Source organism: Mus musculus, chromosome 11 (genome assembly GCF_000001635.26).
Source record: "Mus musculus strain C57BL/6J chromosome 11, GRCm38.p6 C57BL/6J".
Taxonomy (NCBI): Eukaryota; Metazoa; Chordata; class Mammalia; order Rodentia; family Muridae; genus Mus; species Mus musculus.
The window spans coordinates 62,127,271-62,146,955 of record NC_000077.6 but is presented as its reverse complement, the minus strand read 5'-3'; the positions used below and the strand labels follow the sequence as shown (position 1 = coordinate 62,146,955).

The 19,685-nt window shown below is 41.2% G+C and overlaps 1 protein-coding gene and 1 long non-coding RNA gene across 10 annotated transcripts in view; one reads left to right on the top strand and one right to left on the bottom strand.

The window, feature by feature from the left end:
* The window catches only part of Specc1 (sperm antigen with calponin homology and coiled-coil domains 1), a 266,251-nt gene that overhangs the window by 76,058 nt on the left and 170,508 nt on the right, over positions 1–19,685 (bottom strand). For 5 of the 9 annotated variants that reach the window (NM_001281818.1, XM_011249106.3, XM_006533656.3 and 2 more), the window contains 4 exons: positions 18,549–18,756; positions 15,053–15,126; positions 14,502–14,680; positions 505–650 (listed from right to left, as the gene is read on the bottom strand). In NM_001281818.1, the coding sequence (NP_001268747.1) occupies positions 505–650; positions 14,502–14,680; positions 15,053–15,126; positions 18,549–18,756 (607 nt within the window). Of the gene's footprint in view, positions 1–504; positions 651–5,228; positions 8,907–14,501; positions 14,681–15,052; positions 15,127–18,548; positions 18,757–19,685 lie in introns of those variants that run through there. The other 4 variants (XM_030246110.1, XM_030246109.1, XM_017314640.1 and 1 more) reach the window with 2 other exon arrangements.
* Gm39985 lies at positions 586–17,393 on the top strand. The gene is made up of 3 exons (XR_879913.2): positions 586–648; positions 14,477–14,717; positions 17,109–17,393. It is a non-coding gene; the product is annotated as a predicted gene, 39985 (long non-coding RNA).

Sequence of the window (19,685 nt, the reverse complement as noted above, 5' to 3'; positions counted from 1 at the left end):
AGCTTCTTCAACACACTATCATGTATATGCTTAAAGGATGAGTGTGTAATTGCTTCATGTAAGATACACAGCCACAGGGAAATTGTGAGTCAGTCAGACCATTCCAGAAAAAGCTGGCAAGAAACCCAAGATCAGAAGCAACAGATTGGAAAGGTCACATCTACGACCAAATAGAAAAAAGTCTAATAGCACATTGCAAGTGAGGATGTTGAGACTCCTGACAAGGAGGCCAAATACACACAGGGAATGCTCATTTCCTGGAAGATGAGGCTGCTGGCCATCCTTGCTAGTTCTCTGAACACAAGAAGAGAGCCCTGAAAGGGATGAAGTGGGGGCGAGACAGCAAGTGGAAGTAGGATGAGGCTGCCTCAGTACTACCTATGGCCTCACAGGCTCTTCGAGGCTTCCCGCAGAGATGCATGAGCTAGAGTGAGCTCGTGCTCCAATCAACTTGTTGGGGCCAGTGTGGCAGATAGGATGTGAATGTACAGTTCTGTAAAATACCTGAGTGTCCTAAGTCAAATGATTTGATCAGTGACTTTACTGTGGTTGCAGAGTCTGAAGGAGCTGGAGATGTTCTGTTGACATAGACTCCACGCCACCGGCCAGCAGCATCGGCCTCTGAGGGCTCTGGCTCTTCATTCACAGGTCTGTATGGCAAAGAGCACATTAAGTTGAAAAGGTGGAGGGTGTCCTCAGTGGGAAAAGACATAGATGGAAGTAAAACCAATGTGGACAGGATAAGCTGGAAGGGAAGCCCCAATTTTAATCGGTTTCTGAATTTTAATAAAGTAAATACTGATCTCAATTTTTTTATACTTTCTTAGAAGGTAGTCAGAAATAATACATTTGTAAACAGAATGATATCTCTAAGTGAAAAGTACATGACTATCTCTGCGAATGTGAAGAAACGTGAGTGTAATTTATTGTCAGTGTACACAATGGCCTGGCCTGTTGGCACGTGCTCCAGTCCTGGGGGCACTCAGAGGCTGGAGAGGTGAATACCAAGACTCTTGCTTGGCCAAGGGTTTCATATGACTTAAGCTTCCCAACAGAGATTTGGGCCAGAGCCAGAACATGAGACATTTACGGTGTTGACATGACTGTAACAGAGGCAAGGTGCTCCTGGGGCTAGGAATTGTGGTTGCAGCTTTCTAAATGGGTAGGCAACCTCCTGGTTTAGGGTTCCCATCATGGTGAAGGCAGTCCGGTTGTGTTGTAACCTCAGAAAGCTGTTCCTGTAAGCTCAGTCTACAATCTAGTTGATTCAGTCTTCTTAGCGATTTTGTAAGTTATTTAACACTTTTCTGCCTAAGCCAACTGAAGTGCAACTGATAACATACACCAGTCCTTCTTGAAATGCTGTTTGCCCTCTGAGAGTAAAAAAATGGAAATTCTGTGCTAAGCTTCCATTCTCATACAAATGTACTCTATGCTGTGTGGTTTCTAAACACCAGCAGACTCACAAGGGACAGGTCATATGATTCAGCTCTCCAAGGCTTCCTTATCTAGAGGATTTTAGGATGTCATTTAATCTTCTTGTGAATGAGCCAAGATGAGAACTCCCAACCTCCCTGTTGGTAAATCACTGCACTTTTTATTATATCATATTGCCACAGCTGTTGTGCAAGATGACTAATTTATGAGAAAGGCTCAAACAGAGAATATTTCTGGAAACATATTTAATAAGGTCAGTGAAGGTTTAAAATATTTCCCGATTTTTTTAAACTAATCTAGCTACACATAAGCTCCTACACTTCAAAATACTTGTCCTTAATTCTTCTAATTGCTCTATAATCAACACCAAAAGGCTAAATTTAAATGAGACAAAATTAAAGCACTTATATCACTCTTGACTATACAGACCTTCTTTTTGAGCAGGAAAAAAAAAAATCAGTAACTGAAAACTTCCTTGGGAGAAACTAGCAAGCATTTCAAAAATGGGACCTTTTTGTTTCTTGCTTTTGTTTTTCTAAAGTAACTTCTAATGATTTGCTGCAAAGAGGTAGTTGTAGTGCCTCCTGCCTTGCAGTACATGGTGTATAATCAGGTGATTAGGCAGTGTGACCGTGTGACCTGCGGCTCCAGATACTTAGGAAGCCAACAGAAGATTACTTGAGCCCGGGACTGAGGCCAGACTGGGCAAACAGGAAGATTCCATCTCAAATAAGAAAATAAATACAGGAATTAAATAAAACAGAAAAATTAGCTGGTGGGTATGGAGTAAGAAAATGAAGCCAGGTTAAGAGATCAGGTCTATATATTTAAAAAAAAATTCCTACTTCCACATTAGCAACTCTCAAGCTCATCAAATGTGGGCCACCTTCTAGTACATTTACATGGGTTATGCCAAAGAGCACCCAAGGCCCTAAACGCCATTCCTTGTTCATTTAGTAAGAATAAAATGGAGAATCCTACATTCTGCAATCTGTTCTTTGTAAGTGTCTAGGTTTCCTAATGATTCGAAGCACTAAATGATAAGTGGGATGATTCACTTAGGCCTCCTAAGAACACTGTGATATGAAATCATGTTTCAACATATCCAAAGATGACACTCACTTGGCTTTAACGGTAAGAATAAGTCTGACATTTTCTTCCAAAAATCTTAAATTCAAAATTATCAAACATCTGAAATTAGGGCCTGGAGAGATGGCTCACCTCTGACTGCCCTTCTAGAAGACCCAGATTTGATTCCTAGCACCTATGTAGCCTAAGCTCACAACTGTCTATGTCTTCAGTTCTAGGAGTTCAAATGCCCTCTTATGACTTCCATGGGTACCAGAAATGTATGCAGTATATACACACACGTGACAAAAAAAAAAACCTCTCTCATTCACACACAAACACACACTCCTTAAAAATTCTATAATATTTTGAATATCAAATGGTACCACTAGTAGAAATTCCATACTTGACCCCATATGAGGTTGTAGATACATTAAATGTATAATACAAAGTAGTCTTCAGGCTATGCAAAGTGTAAATGAAACATCAGTGGATTTGAGGAGGCAGCCTGGGTCACAATCCTCTAGGTATCTAATTTTACCTATGTAAATATCTAAAAAAAAAAAAGTCTGAGGGAAAGCTGTAATCTAAAATAGTCAAATAGAGAATACTTGACTCATACTTTAATTGCGAACAAGCCTGAAATTCCTTGTACTAGACTAAGAGCTGTTACAGTCCAAGCAATATATGAATGATTACACTCCCTGTGTTTGCAAGAGGAATAGGAATTCTATATAATAGGTGAAATATTTAATCATATAGCCAGGAATATCTTAGCAAATTCTGTAAATAAAAGGGAAATACAAAATTACACACTGGACAAAGCATTTGTTCAAAGCCAACTCTGGCCTCTATTGCAATGTGGAGTCAAATATGCCTTGGAATTCTAAGCCGTCCAAAAGCACAGTTTCTGCTGGTTTCAAAACATGAAAACAAACACTACAGTGTTTAGTGAATCCAACACACTAGCTTTCCCTATACCACCTTGGAGTTTGCCTTTTTCTTTAGCTATATCCTGCAGGAAATGGCTACTCTCTGGTTAGAAATCACATCTAAAACAGAAACAAAACATGCCTGCTACCACATAGAAAGCTATAACGTCACTTCAGTAAATGAATGCAAATGATATATGTCTACTGCATATTCCAGTGCAATGTGTCACACAAGGTGTTACCTAAGTCCCAGTCCTGGGGAGCTAAGGAAGGAGTTTCTGAAAGCTTGATTTTTGTGTGTGTGTTTGTTTTTTTGTTTTTCAGGACATGGCCCAGCAACCACTGTAGTTGCATCAGGCCCATTAGTTAGCTGCAGGTCTACTACCTTCTGTGTCTTATGGCTTAATTTAACATATGTATGAACATGTAGCCTTGTCTGTCCTGGATCTCACTCTGTAGACCAGGCTGGCCTCAAACCCACAGAGACCACACTGCCTGGCTTAATTTTCTACAGAAATCTCTTACATTATTTAATTTTGAGGGAAACTCTGACAAAGGCTACCTGGCACATAAATGGTGAATCTGGGGTGTAAACTGAATTTTTGGGCAGTACGCTTTGTCAAATTCTCTTCAAATCTCCCCCTAGCTTCTCTAACTAGCTGCTTACATTGGTAGCTGTGGAACAGAGCTTTCAAATGGTGCTGATTTTCTGCACTGCTTGGTGGCACTGCCTATTTTGATCCAAGTACAGGTAAGCTCTTGTGTATTACGACTGCTAAAGTATTTCCATGTTAACTCTACTTGGCAATGGTCCCATCACATCGCTGATATGCTTTCAGTTGGTAGATTATCTGTAAAGAGGAGCGGTCCCATCAACCATATGAACAATGGAATAAAGCCCAGATCCAGGTTTCTCAGTGTCACTGTAGGCTTCTGTGACTCTCCTCTACCCATAGAGCTCCCAGACTTCAGCTCAGCTCACTGAAGTTTTGTTCTCCTCTATGTACTGACTCAGTTCCTTTGCACATTCTTTGCTCTTACCTGGGATGGCAAAATAATAAAACTATTAATGTTTTAAACAAATCTAAAAGGAGATTTTTACTCTTGTTATAAGAAAAAAATTGGGCCACCCACCCAGCTCCAAAATTTTAACCCAGAATTGCTCCTGTCTAAAGGAAATACAGGGACAAAGAGTGGAACAGAGACTAAAGGAAAGGCCATCCAGAGACTGCCCCACCTGGGGATCCATCCCATATGCAGCCACCAAATCCAGACATTATTTCTGATGCCAAGAAGTGCTTGCTGATAGGAGCCTGATATATCCGTCTCCTGAGAGGCTCTGCCAGAGTCTAACCAATACAGATGTGGATGCTCCCAGCCAACCATTGAACTGAGCATGGGGACCCCAATGGAGGAGTTTGAGGAAGGTCTAAAGGAGCTGAAAGGATTTGCAACCTCATAGGAAGAACAATATCAACCAACCAGACTGGCCCCTTTCCCTAGAGCTCCCAGGAACTAAACTACCAACCCAAGAGTACACATGGACAGACCCATGGCTCCATATGTAGCAGAGGATGGCCTTATCTAGTATTAATGGAAGGGGAGGCCCTTGGTCCTGTGAAGGCTCGATGCACCAGTGTAGGGGAATGCTAGGGCTGTGAGGCAGGAGTGCATGGATGGGGGGGGCACCCTCATAGAAGCAGGGGGAAGGGGATGAGATACGGGATTTGCAGAGGGAAAACCAGGAAAGGGGTAACACTTGAGATGTAAATAAATAAAATATCCAATAAAAAAAGGGAAAAAATGAAGTATTTTATTTCAAGCATCGAATATTATCTGCTGAAATTCGCTTTCTAATTTTGGTACTAGCATACAGAACAAGAGAAAAAAATCAGGTAAAATGGTAACTTAAACACATCATACTTTCTAAATCCCATCAAGAAGAACCAAGTCAGTTAGGCATTTTCCATCAGCAATGGAAGCTAAAGAAGGGTACCATTTCCTTAGCTTAAACTGTAATCCTAGCATTCAGGAGTCAGAGTCAGAGTCAGGGTCAGGCAGACAGATCTCCATGAATTTGAGGAGAGCTTGGTCTACATAGTGAGTTCTAGACCAGTCAGGGCTACATAGTGAGATCAAGTCTCAAAAAGCAGACAAACTTTTAAGGCTCTCTGCTATAGAGAATGTGTATCTATATAAGTGGGAGGAGTAACAAGGGCTTTCCCCCAGTTCCCTTACAAAGAGGTAAGACAGTATCCTACCCTCCAGGTATCCTCTACCCTCCAGGGCCAGGGCTGGCGCGAAGCATAAAGCCAAAAGCATCAGGGATATGAGCACTTCCTGAACTGTCCATAGAAGAAGGATCCTGGGCATAGGTCAGGACATGCCATGGGCTGTATCTAACAGGGACAGTGACTAAGCAAAAGCAGACCCAGAAATGTGGCTTCCAAATCCAGGTTTCTCCAGAGAAGAAACTACAAGCCAGGAATTTTTTCCCCCAAGGCAGAGTCTCACTGTGTAGCCCTAGCTGCCCTGGAAAGCACTATGTAAACCAGACTGGCCTTCAAATCATAGCGATCCACCTGCCTCTGTTTCCTGAGTACTAGGAATAAAGGTGTGCACCACCAACACTCAGCAGGGATTTCTCTTACTGGGTACCTTCTCCCATTGCATACTATTTGAACTTCAATTTACTTTGAGAGCTTTCCTTCTAGTTTATGTTATAGTCAATGATTTAAAGAATCAGTAGGCAAAGTGGTACATCCAGGCATAATCTACAGATACTCAGGGCAAAGGTCAGGCCCCGATATACTCGTAGTTATTTAAACAAGAGTTTGGGATGAACAGAATAGCCCTTCACATAAAAACATAAAAATAAAAAAAAACCTTAAAGGTCCTTTCTATAAAAATACTTCGTAAAATAAGAATCACATTTAGGAGAGAATAGTCCTTTATAAGTTTATGGAAGGAAAGAAGCACTTGATAATATCTACCTTAAAATTTCATACAACAGAAAAAAAGATGAAATAAGACAATTTTACTTAATGACTTTTTTTAGAGGGTAGGAGGAGGGAAATAGTCCTGGCTGGCCTCAAACTTACTGGGTAAGTAAGGATAAGTATGAATTCTAGATCCTCTAGCCCTCAAGGGTAGAATTTACAAACATATAGCACTATGGCTAGCAAGATGTTAATTTTAAATGAAAGACTGAACTTAAATATGCACACACACACACACACACACACACACACACACACACACTACAATAATCCCATTAAAATATTCTGAAGCAGAACTAACTCAAAAGAATATGAAAGGAGGGGCATATTTGGAAAGGCCTCCCTGAGCACAGGACGCACAGATGAAATAAACAACGGAAAGTGACATTTCCATTCAGTTGGAAAGAATTATTCTGGTAATAAATTATTCTGGCTTGACTGGCTATGCATATGGAAGAAAAAGGGCTGTATGTTACATCAGGCTCAGTAAACACAGGGGGATCAAATGACTGGGTGTGAACATCTACATGTGTGTGAAGTAAAGAAAACTTAAGAGTATTTACAAATACTGGAGTAGAAAAAAAAATCTTAAACACAAATAAAACCCCCAGAAACAAAGGAAAATACAATCAGATTCTATTATATGAAGGTATTAAGGGTTTGATATAGTGCATACTATACAGGTAATCTCGAGGTTCCATTCCCAGCCTTGTAAAATTATAATGAAGCAAAAGTTTCAAACAAAATTCATACGAGCCCTCCAGAAAGGCAACCAGTGATTAAAATTCAAACCACAGACTCTTCTAAATAACATTTATTTAGCATATCATAAACAGATGTTGAAAACATTCAATAGTACCCAGAGGAAAGACAGATTGATACATAACTGCAAATATCGCTGTGCACTTGAAGTTGAAGTTGCGTCTTTCTCTTTGTTTATATATCAAAAAATTTGGCACACAAATTTTAAGTCATCTTAGAATTCTCAATCTGAAGAAAAGGTCTTTCAGAACACAAATTATAGTCCTATTTGGACAAGCCCAGCTCGTTTCTACATGATTTTTACAGAAGATATCAATGTCTTTTCTTTCTCATTTCAAGCTAAATCTGTGCTCTCAAAGTCAATACCTCAAAATGTCTTCCTGAGTTTAAGAATAATCCCCAGTCTTAATTTTCCTTTTATTAGAGATTAACTCATATCTTCTAGAACGATGTAGCTAGAACCCTACATGGACACACTGGAACTGCCCCTCACAAGAGGAGCCTGGTAGATTTTCACTGAGCTGCCCTCACACGAGACAAGCAATAGGTTTTCATTGGCGTTGTCCTCACATGGGAAGTACAGTAGGTAGATCTTCTCTGGCGCCGCCTCTCACAGGAGACGTGCCGTAGGTTTTTGCCTGATGGGTTTGCTGAGTCAGATACAGGTCTTCACATACATATATATATATATACACATTTCCAAAAGTCAAATCACTTCCTGCATTTCAGACCACTGTGAGCTGTGAGCTTCTGCATTGAAAGTCTTTAAGTTTCCAGGGTGAGTTTCATTTGTGAGGCTTTTGTTGTAAGTTGTTCTTCATTAGTTTGTTGGGTTTCTACTGACATTGTCACCTAACTACATCCTTTATCATCAACCAAACGTGCTTATAGTTAGCCCATCAGAGACTCTAGAAACCAACCAAAGCTTAGGGGCAGGTTCAAATGAGGTAATGAAATGAGACTGCAGCTTTAAAAAGGCTCAAGGAAGCCTCAATGTTAGGAGCAGATCTTTAACTTCTCTGGTCTAAGGCACCACACAGATGGCTTCTTATTTTGCTGCAAGTAGCTTGAATTCCAAGATTGTTGAATCCTGTGTTCAAGTGGGCAGCATAAAAGTAAACACCGGAAAGCAGAGCCCACAAGGGCTGCTTCACCAATGCCCGGGGCTTGCTATGCCACTATTCTCTTTGTGGGATCTAGTTACATATGAAAACTTTTTTTTACAAGATTTGTATTTTGTTTTTCAGAATTTCATTTTATTCTCCATAGAGAGAGAGAGAAAGAAAGGGAGAGAGGAAAAAAGGGAGGGAGGGAGAGAGAGAGGAGAGAGAGAAGAGAGAAGAAAGAGAGAGAGAAGAGAGAAAAGAGAGAAAAGAGAGAGAGAAGAGAGAAAAGAGAGAGAGAGAGAGAAGAAAGAGAGAGAGAGAGAGCGCACTGAATTTTCTGAGAAAAAAGAGGGAAATACTTTTGACTGTGTGATCGTGCAGTGAGCTGATTCCAAGATGAAGGAGGAAACTAGAGAAACTTTGGTTGTGATGACTGTGTGGGACAGGGAATGGCATAGGAGACAAGTGAGCGCTTTACACAGTGGTAATCTCCTTTACAGAGTCCCCCTTTCATATAGAAATGGCAGTAGTTTCCAATCATGGCAAGGGCTGGGCTCTCTTTCTTCCACCAAATGCTCTGCTAGCTGACAGAGACCATGGAGCTGTGAAGATAGAAATGGGAGGGAAGGCTGGTAAAGGAGTTATATAAGCCAATGGGATCTTTGCTTATAAACACAAGTCTACCAGCTTATCTGCCTCACAGGGAGGAGCTAATACCCACAATACAGCCATGTTTTCATTTTGATTGCTGCAAAACAAGTTTTGGAAGCCAATGCTTTTTGGACTGAGCAAATGGCAAAAACTCCAAAATGCCATTACCCAGCTCCTTCCCCGGAACTTCTCTACGAACTGTCCTGGAGAAGCAGGGATGCACATCAGCCCCTGTCATTTGCAGAGTTCTGTGCTTCCCTCCGTCATCAATGCCAAGAACAAAACAAAATGATCTCTTTTTACTATTCCAGCCTAAGAAGCCTAAAGACTCAACGAAGAGCATACCTATATTTTCTCAAACAGGAGAAAGGCATTTGTAGCCCTTTAGACTAGGGTGTTAGCTCAGTGACAGAGCACTTGTGTAGCATATACAAGGTCCTAGGTTTGATCCTCAGAATCACACATACAGATTTAAACATCATAGGCTTATATATCTAATGTCATAACTGTATTTAACTATGAAAACATATGCAAGTGACTGAATTATGTTTGATGAGAAGACCATAGGAGATGTCCAATTTCTACTTTAAGGGCCAAATGAAATGCCTGTGGGCCCAGTAATACTAAAATAAATAAGAAACTGCCTAGGAATTTCTATGGGAACTGGTCTTTCCACCAAGACCAGGGATTCAGTGTCACAGTTGAGTTTCAAGTGACATCTTTGTTATCCAAGAACATTATTCCTCCATCATAGGCACATCTTCTCTAGCAGCAGCTATAGAAAGAACACATGCTGTGTTGCTCTGAAATGTTAGAACTTTAAGGACAGGGCAGCACAGACATACACAACGGACATTAGCACACAGAGCAGATGTTCACACTTAGTTAAAAGCCAGCTCCAGCAGGTCTGTATGGGACAGGTCACCATGCTTCACTTAGTGAGGACAGCATACACACTGAGGACAATGTGTGATCTAGGGGGAAGATGTAAAGATCAGCACATGGAAGCAGAAGGATTTTATTTTGGAAGTTAATGCTGTTAATCGGCAGCAGATATTTAGTGTTTCTAATAGGTTCTTTCTTGTAAAGATGTCTTCCACAGGTGCCTATTGATACTATCATGATAAATACTGTAAGAATGAAGATGTCACCCTAAAAATAGCTCCTGCTATTATTCATGACTCCTGTATGTGTATTGCTCATCATCAATACCTTTTGTTAGAAGTGCTATATGTGGCCCCACAGAATCCAGATGCTGAGATGCCTATGTTCCTACATTTCCCTGTATCTGTTGAAAACTATGAAGCAGATTGATTGATTGACTGACTGATTGATTAATTGATTGATTGATTTGGGATTAAACCCTGGACTTGGTACACGCTAGGCAAGCAGTGAACCACTGAGGTACATCCCATCCCAGAGACGTGATGTTTTAATTCAAATGAGTTTTTATTTTAATGTCTAACTCTTAACTATCCAGGGAAGGAGCCATAACTGAGAAAGTTATATCTTACACTTTTATTCATTAATTTATGTCCAGTAAAACAGAACATTTTCATGTTTATTAATAAAAATATATCAGCATGTTTAAATTCTGGGAGAAAAAGATCAGGCCTGGAAGTCAGAGCTAACATTTGGAGATGGTGATCCTTAAGGTTCCGAGGACTGCATGGGAGAGATGGCAGGGCTAGTTCTTGGGTTTCCGACTAACAGAGAAAGGTCAGCTGACCAACCAGCCTCAGAATGGGAGAACCTGAAAGCACCTAGTCATAGTTCCTAATCTAAACAGAGAGTAGAGCTACATGGGGAAGAGGGCAGTGCCAGCTGGTTGCAAGACTGAGAGTTTAGAAAGATGGAGAGTTTATTCTCCATGACTTTCGCATATTCCTCTTTATAGTTCATGCAACTTTTATATTTATGATTGACTGTTGCTGTTAGAATTCATGCATGAATAGTCACAACTGCTTTATCTTATGAATTAAACCTTTTGACAACATAAAAAAGAATAAACTAACATCAATATATCAGTATTAAGATACATGGGGACATTTATGCATATATATGTATGTATATGTGCTATATGTAATGTGTTTACATATACACATGTATGTATATGTCTGTGTGTATTCACACACACATTTGAGGAGTAGCTGTATGTGGTGTATGCATATATCCATGTGCAGGTGTGCTCACCTATGCTCGTGTGTTGAGACCAAAGATGTCAAGTGTTTTTCTCTATTGCTCCCTGCCTTACTCTACAGGACAGGATTGTTTTTCTCTATTGCTCCCTGCCTTACTCTACAGGACAGGACTTTTAGATGAACCTGAAGAGTGCTGTTTCAGAGGCTGGCCACTGAACTCCTGGCATCCACCTGACTACAGCTTCCCAACACTAGGGTTACAGGCATTTGTGCCCATGACCAGCTTCTTTACATAGTTTCTGAGAATTCAAATTCAGGTCCTCACCCTTAAAACCAAGCATACTTACCCACCAAGCCATTTTTCTAGGACCCATTTTTTTTATGCCCCCCGCCCCCCGCCCCTGACAGAGTTGTTCTCTGTGTAGCCCTGGCTGTCGTAGAACGTGCTCTGTAGACCAAGCTGACTTTGAACTCACAGAGATCCATGTGCCTCTGTCTCCTTAGTGATGGGATTAAAGGCGTGAGACACCACTACCCAGGTTTGTTTGTTTGTTTGTTTGTTTGTTTGTTTGTTTTGAATTATGAAAATATTTGACCACCTTCATTCTTTGACCACCCAGGTTTTTGTTTGTTGTTTGTTGTTTGTTTTTGTTTTTAATATAGGGTCTTGTATACTTCATGCTGGCCTCAAACTCACTATGAAGTCAGGGATGGTCTTGAACTACCCATCCTCTGTCTCTACCTCCCAAGCGATAGGATTATAGCTATCCCCTAGCATACCTGGCAATTCCCTGAATAAGATCAACTATTCTGACTCTAAAATAAAAGCATAATAGGGAGTGATGGCATGTGCCTATAGTTCTAAAAACTTGGGAAGATGAGGTAGGAGAATTACTCAAGTTCAAAACAAAACAGTCTCAAACCATTCAAAGCATCATCATCATCATCATAATAATAATAATAATAATAATACCCACACGTTTGAAAATGTACTGGGACTAAAGATGACTAATGGGTTAAATTGTATCCCACTTTGTTCTGTACTTCTGCCCAGACTCCTCATTTGCTTACCTACCAGCTGACTCTATGTGATTCCTTTAAATGCCCACTTACACAGAATGAGAGTATGGACTGCAAGCCCTATGTTACAGTCATGCTGCTATATGGATGTTCTTCTCTTGACTCAGCTGTGCTTGCAAGACCTCATCAGAGAACCCTCTGCAAGTTCTCTGGCTTTATTTCCTTCATGAATAACCCTAGGGTTCTTATGAGGTGACTGTCAAAGTCAAATTGAAATGTCAGGCAAGAACTTGTTCCACCATGGAGTCACTAACTTGTTTCGGGAGCTTTAAGGCTTTGGGTTGGTTTCCAGTTTTGCTCATATGGTAGGTTCAGGAAGAAGCTGAGTTACCAGCCAGTAATTTTCAAAAAGTCAATTCTTCAAGGAGCCACTTGTGAGAAGTATAAAATCCAGTAAGAGCCTATCAGCAGCAGTTGTCCCATGTCTTGCCAAGTGGCAGGCAAACACTGAAGCAGAATGGTTTTCAGTAACACGTCCACTCTGATTGCTGTCAGTTCTAAAGTTTTGAAAGGTTTTATGATTTGAGTTGCTAGATTTGAGTAGTTGGTTTAAAATGTTCAGGAAAATAAAAATTGGCACATGCTTTTAAAAGAAAAATGAAGGAGACAGAATGTAGCACACAGAGCCCTACACTTTCAGGACACAGGTGAAGGTGTCCCATTACCTCGGAGTTTCAGCAGGGATCTGTGAACCTATGCAGGAAACGCAGCATCTTGTACAATAATCTATGCACAGTCACCACAGAAATGTAGAGCCTGCCTTTTATAAAACAATAATTTTTAAAATAATGCAAGTAGCAAGTAATGCAAGTTATGGTTTGGTTCCTCTTCCAAAGGCATAGAATGTGGAAGCACGGCAGACAGACAATGATAGCAGGCACAAAGGCAAATAGAGGACCCTGTGATCATCTCAGTAGGGGACATCAGAAACCTTCATTTCCTACTCCCCTTCTGACTAACACAAAACAAAACAAAACAAAACAAAACAAAACAAAACAGCAACAACAAAAAAAAACCCCAGAATCATCGTGTTCTTTGGTGTCCAGAAAATAAAGTTGGACTATGAAATAATGGTCATGACTTTCCAAGACTGCATGAATCCTTCTCGAGCCAAACAAAGGAACAGGCCATAACTGTAACTGATTTGATAGACAATATAAAAGACTTCTAAAAAAGAGAATTGTGAGAAGAATCTAGCTTTCCAATGCTGTAAAACCCATAACCACTGGTCAGACCCTAAGGCTCAGGAACAAATCAGCAAGCAGCGCCTCTAATCCCGGAACACAGAGATTAAGGCAACTTCCATAAACTTACATTGAGAACCCACTAAATTTGACTTTAAAAGACAGTATTTTATATTTGAAAACATTTAGAAATTCAAAATAATTTCTGAACACTCAGAATTCTCAAAGCTCCCATTAGGCGAAGATACCACATTACCGAATGCCAAAAATGCTGTAGATAATCTGTAAATCTGTAAATCCTACTTCAGTTTTAAATTTCATTGATCTTATGGGTATGAGTATTTAGTCTGCATGCATGCCTGGCACCCTCTGAGGCCAGAAGAGTGTATCAGATCTCCCCTGGGACTGGAGTTACAGATGGCTGTCATCCACCATGTAGTTGGCTAGCAATCAAACCTGGGTCCTCTGAAGAGGGCAGCCGGCATTCTTAACTGCTAAGCCATCTCTCCAGCTTGAATTTTCCATACCAATCAACTTCAAGTTTGCTTTAGGAACACGTTCTTAAACGTGATTGGGCAAATGTATTGTGAGGCACCTGGGATGGGGGCTGGGAATAAAGCTTGGTGAACTCACTATGGATCTCAGGATAACTTGAACTCCTAGCTTTCCTGCCTGTCTTCTAAGAGCTGGGATTACAGGTATCAGGCACCACTGGATCCAGCAGACACACGACTTTTGTTGTTTCTTTGTTTTTGTTTACAGCAGGGATGCAAGGTAGCTTGGACTCCCTATTTAGACCTTGCTGGTCTCACACTTGCGTCTATCCTTGTGCCTCTACCTTTCTGAACTAGCCCATGAGATCAGAAATCACGAAGCACATTCCTGGGCTGGTAGGAATGGCTCCTTTATCTGATGGCAGTTTTCCTCCATGAAGTCATTTTAGCTTTTTCTGATGTAGAGACTTTGGCAAGTTATTATTTATGAGTGTGTTCTCCCTATGCTGATGAATACTAAAGTCTATCAGGTGCCCCTTCTTTAAACATATGAGAACAGTTGGCTAGATTTTTTTCCTTCACAAGAAGCAAAGCACTGACTATGTGCCCATTTGATTCACAGAAGTGTGGCTCTTCCTGTGACCCACCTGCTGTGCCCCTGTATGTCTCCCAGCTCCTTCTGCAGCCTGGCATTTTTCTCTTCCTCCTCCAGCAACCTCCTCTTCACAGTGCGCAGCTCCTGCTGAGCCTCACACTTGATGTCGTTGGCCACTACCACTGCAGTCTGTAAGTCTGCCTGGAATCGCCTCCATTCTTCTGTTTCCTCCTGAAAAGGACAGACTCCACGTTACCTCAGACACTAGGTAAGTGTGCTGGGGTCTCTATGTAGGGGTTTCTGAAGCTTAGTTCCTGAAGAATCAGTCATTAGGAAGCTTAAGCAGAAAGACTTGGCTTTAATGGTGCCTCACTACTTGAAAGAGACACAAGAGGTAACTCCTTGATGGCAAAGAGTTCTTTGTAACTAAAAATTGAATGATTGCTTTAGTTTCATTTCCTGCCAGAAAAAAAAAAATGTATGTTGGAGATGTTCTGGGAAAAGCTGGCTGGAGAGTGTAACAGTACCTTCCCAACATCTCCAACCTAAGACAGGAGTACTGCCCAGTAAGATGGTAGAGGAGACTCCTGGTCTGCGGCTTACCTTTATCTGTTTTGTTAGCGTCTTTAACTGCCGCTCTAGGTCTGACTTCTGCTCCTCCAGCTTGATCACACTGCCTAAAAGGAAATGAGTTAGACAGAGTTACAAAGATGAAAGGCTCCTGCACAAGGTGAGCTGAGACAGCAGGCTTAAAAACCCATCCCACTACAGTAAGTTATGTTGTAAGGACTCTAAAGACAGAACTAGAAGCAGTCGTCCAAGAGGAAACCAGATGGCATGACAGTGGTCCTTACTTAGGCTATAACCCAGAAGGTCAGTTGTACAGCTCTCCTGCAGCCCTATGGGAGGAGGCTTCAACAGTCATGGGAAGTACACCCCTGCCTTGGGCCTCCCTGCCAGTCACACAACCTTCCTGACAGTCTTTATTATTGAGATACAGATGGCTTTGGTGTAAAAGGAGATTCTCCTGATTATTACTCCTGTGACTTTGAAACTAGCCTCTAGGATCACCACTCTTAGCCACAGGTAACTCTGAGAACCATGTATGGCAGATATGTAGGCATAAACTCTAGACCCTCGGGCCCAGAATCCCTGACAACAGCCAGGATCTGGGCCCTCATAGATTAGAACAACTCCAAGGTGGCACACCCACCTCTTCCTAATTAAGAACCAATTCTGTCCCTTGTTCTTCCTGCCTCCAGTTCTCTCTACATTGCAACCAGAGCCATTTAGATTTAAGTATCAATATGTTAATCACCAAGCAAAAATTCCTAGTAGTTGTCTATTAAGGATATGAATCAAATCAGGCATAGTGGTACATACTTTTAATCCTAGTACCTGAGTCACAAAGTGACTTTGTCAAAAAAAAAAAAAAAAAAAAAAAAGGAAGTGAGGAAGGAGAGGAGAGGAGAGGAAGGGAGGGGAGGGGAGGGGAGAGGAGGGGAGAGGAGGGGAGAGGAGGGGAGAGGAGGGGAGGGGAGGGGAGGTTGGGGAGGATATGAATCAAATCCCCAGGGAAGGTTAGAATGCACAGTTACATCCTGCCCCAGAGGTTGTTCTGACTCAGCTTGTGGGGACTGGGGATTTTCGTTTAGGGTCAATGTCACAGAGTAAGAAGCCCCCTCCTTTATTTCTTCTTGTTTTGTTTGTCTTTCAAGAAGTTCATGGCAGGAAGGGATTAATCTAAGGCTGGTTTTGAGTGTCGCTGTCTTCCTGACACAAATATACTTTAATAATACCTTAATATCTCTGTCAGGAGTTTAAGAGCTTCTCAGAAGACGGTCTGTGTTATTTTCAGTCTCAGATATATTATGATATAATCACTAGATTCAGGCCTGAAATTTGCTCTGGACATTAATTATACACTTGTTTTCTTGGTGTGTCTGGGCTGATTTTTAGAGATTTAGGGACAATACAACCTCCACTGTGCTAAATCACAAAGCAAAACAAAACAGGGCTTGTCCCCTTTGACCTTGTTCTTTACAAAGAGGGTGCTATGTTTGGAGACAGGCCATGGCCAGATATTTAATTGCATTCTCAAGAAGTGCTATTGAACCTGGGTGACACTGAGTGTCACTGCTCTACAGTCCATGACAAAGGCAACGAACAACGGGCACTGTCACTCTGGTATTAGTCAATTAATCCAGCCACAGAGCACACAATCAGCTCCCCTCATAGAAACCACTGTGCTCAATCAACAAGGAATACTGAACTGTTGCTCCCCACGGAAACAGTGTTGGATTCCTATAGGCTTCTGGTCACAGTTTTCACCATCTAAAATGCTATTTGCACACCAGAATCCCTGTTCCATATGCATCAGGATGCCTTTTTTTTCCCTCTCTACTTTTTGCAATACTGAATTGGTATTTTAAACAATTTTCTGTAGCTTTCTGATCTATGCAACCTTTCTTGCCTGCAAGCATCCTTTCCCTTATGCCTAATCAGTGTATAATGAATGACAGTTCTGCTGGCCCTGGGCTAGGTTACAGCGAATTCGTTTTGTCTCTGGCATTGTGACACTATTGTCCAGGACACTGTCAACTACAGATCTTCATTCCATGAATCTCTAAAGTTCCTTGCTTTCCCATCCTTTTCATAGCTTCAACATCAGTGAAGATGTGTCACTGTGCATAACCGGCATTTCCCCAGCGCATCAAAGAAGCCTAGTGTTAGGATGGAAGAACGACCGTCTCCTCTGTGTGGATATCCTGGACTGCTGTCTGACACTGAACTCATGTTCACCATCACGAAAGCTCAGGCCTGACCAATGTTATCTAACACACCTATTTCTATAGATACCATCACAGCCTTCTGCACCTAGGGACAGTAGACAGCACTTCAGCATCGTATCTGGGAGCATTTCAAATAAAAACCATGAAAAAAAGTACAAGAGTGTTTTCTTTTGTTTTTAAATAGGATTGTTATGTTTTAAAAAACCCACTTGCAGGTTGGAGAGCTAGCTCAGTGGGTAAAACACATACTATCAAGCCTGGCGACTGAGTTTGATCCCTGGGAACCGTGTGGTAGAAGGAAAGAACCAATACCCACAGCTGTCCTCCCACCTCCACAGCCAAAATAAATAAAAGGTAAAAAACAAATATTTTTAAAGAAAAAAGAGATCCTTGTACACAGCATCATAATTCAGACCAGAAAGTAGAGGGTTCTTGAGCTTAATCTCTGCGAAGAACAGAGGTTTTCCTGACTTTCCTCTGACTTTTCACCTCTTTCCATTTTTCCCAAACCAGGAAGGTGTTGTAAGCACCAATCTAGGGATACAAGTATATTCTAGTGAGCTGGTGAATTGGTAAATTCAGGAATGCAGAATCTGTGAGTACCAAGGCTGGCTGTACATGACAGAAAACTTCTCAGGCAACTAAGCTCATCTTTGTAGTAACTAGTGCCCTACAAATCTTTGTTTTTTAAAGTCTTTTGTTACAAAAGCAAAACTAACTAGGTGTGATATTTGATAAGGTTGATTTAGACAAAATAAAGGAAGTTTAAATCTCTTAAAAAAATGTCTTTCCCCATTCAAGGGAGTGAGTTCCTAAAGCCATATACTGATGTGTCTTTGGAAACCAAGCAGCTAACATCTGTGAGAGATTCCCAAATCCTGCCACCAATGGGAACACGCTGGACTTGACCACAGGCACAATGGTTTGCTTCACTCTGAGTAGATCTCATCCATCAGACAGTGCAGGCAACACACTGTTGATACAAAGGCAGTAAATAATTTACTCTCAAACCCTGAAGGCCATCCGTAGGGGAAAACGCCTCCCACAGTCACAGCAGAATTCAAAGACGGCTTGGTTGTCTAGAGGTGGAGGCTGCAGGAAGCTGCACAGGTAGGTACATCTAACCCTTCCCAAATGCACTGCCTCTTTCAAGAGTTGTGGTCTTCTCAGAGATTAATGCTTGTTTTTTAAGTTCTCTTAGGGAGTTGATACAGGGCTCACAAGACAGGCTCTTCTGACACCCTGGCCACCAAACATCCTTAGAAACCCCTTTGTCGCCGCACCCTTTTCAGGCTGACGCCACTTACCTTCCAGCTCACTGATGAGCTGGTTATTGTGTAACTTGACGGCGCGATGCTGCTCCACCTGGTCTTCCAATTCAAATATGGTCTCTTTCATGTCTTTGATTTCTGCGTCACTTTCTGAAGCTTTCTCTTGTAATTTTAGGCTGGTTCTGCTCAGCTGTTCTGCTTGATGATCACAGACTTCTTTCAGGTACGAATAATCTTTCTCCATCTAGAGAAAAAGGAATATTGTGTCAGTTTAACAGGAAAAAAAAACAAAAACAAAAACAAAAAACCACTCTCACAGGTCGGTAGAAGACTTGCTGGATGCCCTGGCGTACGCCACTCCTTGCTGTTTTTAGTCTGGGCACAGCCAAGGCTATAAATGTTAAAAGATGCACAATGTGTCCAAAGGCCTGGATTCTGTGCCCCTTTTTATAAGCAGAAAGCAAGGGCCTCCTAGTACAGGCAACTCTTTCCCTTCCCAGGGCAGAACAGGGAAGCATGAAAACCTGGCCACTCTTCACATTCTCTGCAGAGCAGCGCCCTCTGCTGGTGAGATTCAATATTCCTGCAGCCTGAGCCACAGACAGATCTCAACCTTCTTTGGAAGAATAAAACGTGTAACATAAAAATCTGAATGTTCTGGAAACAGAAAATACTCCCATTAATTTTACCTGCTCAACTTTAATTACACACATAGAAACAAGATAATGATGCACTTGAGCTTAACAAATTTTTCCATATTTGCCGAATCTTTTAATTCAATAAAATGTGTTAATGCCTCAACTTTTCTTTCCATTTCAGCAAGTAACAGACATTGTTTTAAAGTTGGTGTGCGGTTATTCCATGAAGAGTTTCCCATGCTTATTACATATGTGTATAAGTACTTGATAATATATAGGCTTGAACAGGTATTATAAAACTTTACACAACTGGTTGTATGTGTGTGGTGATTTGGAAGTATTACACTGCAGGGTGTAATATGCCTTTGTCTTATACTGACAATACTTATTATGCTATTTCAACATAATTTTAAATGTTAGTACATGCAGATGGATACATATTACAGCAGATTATGTGTGTGTGTGCATGTATCTTCACATGTATGTGGGCAAGTGTGTGGGTGCATGTGTTTGTACAAATGAATGGTGGTCAGTT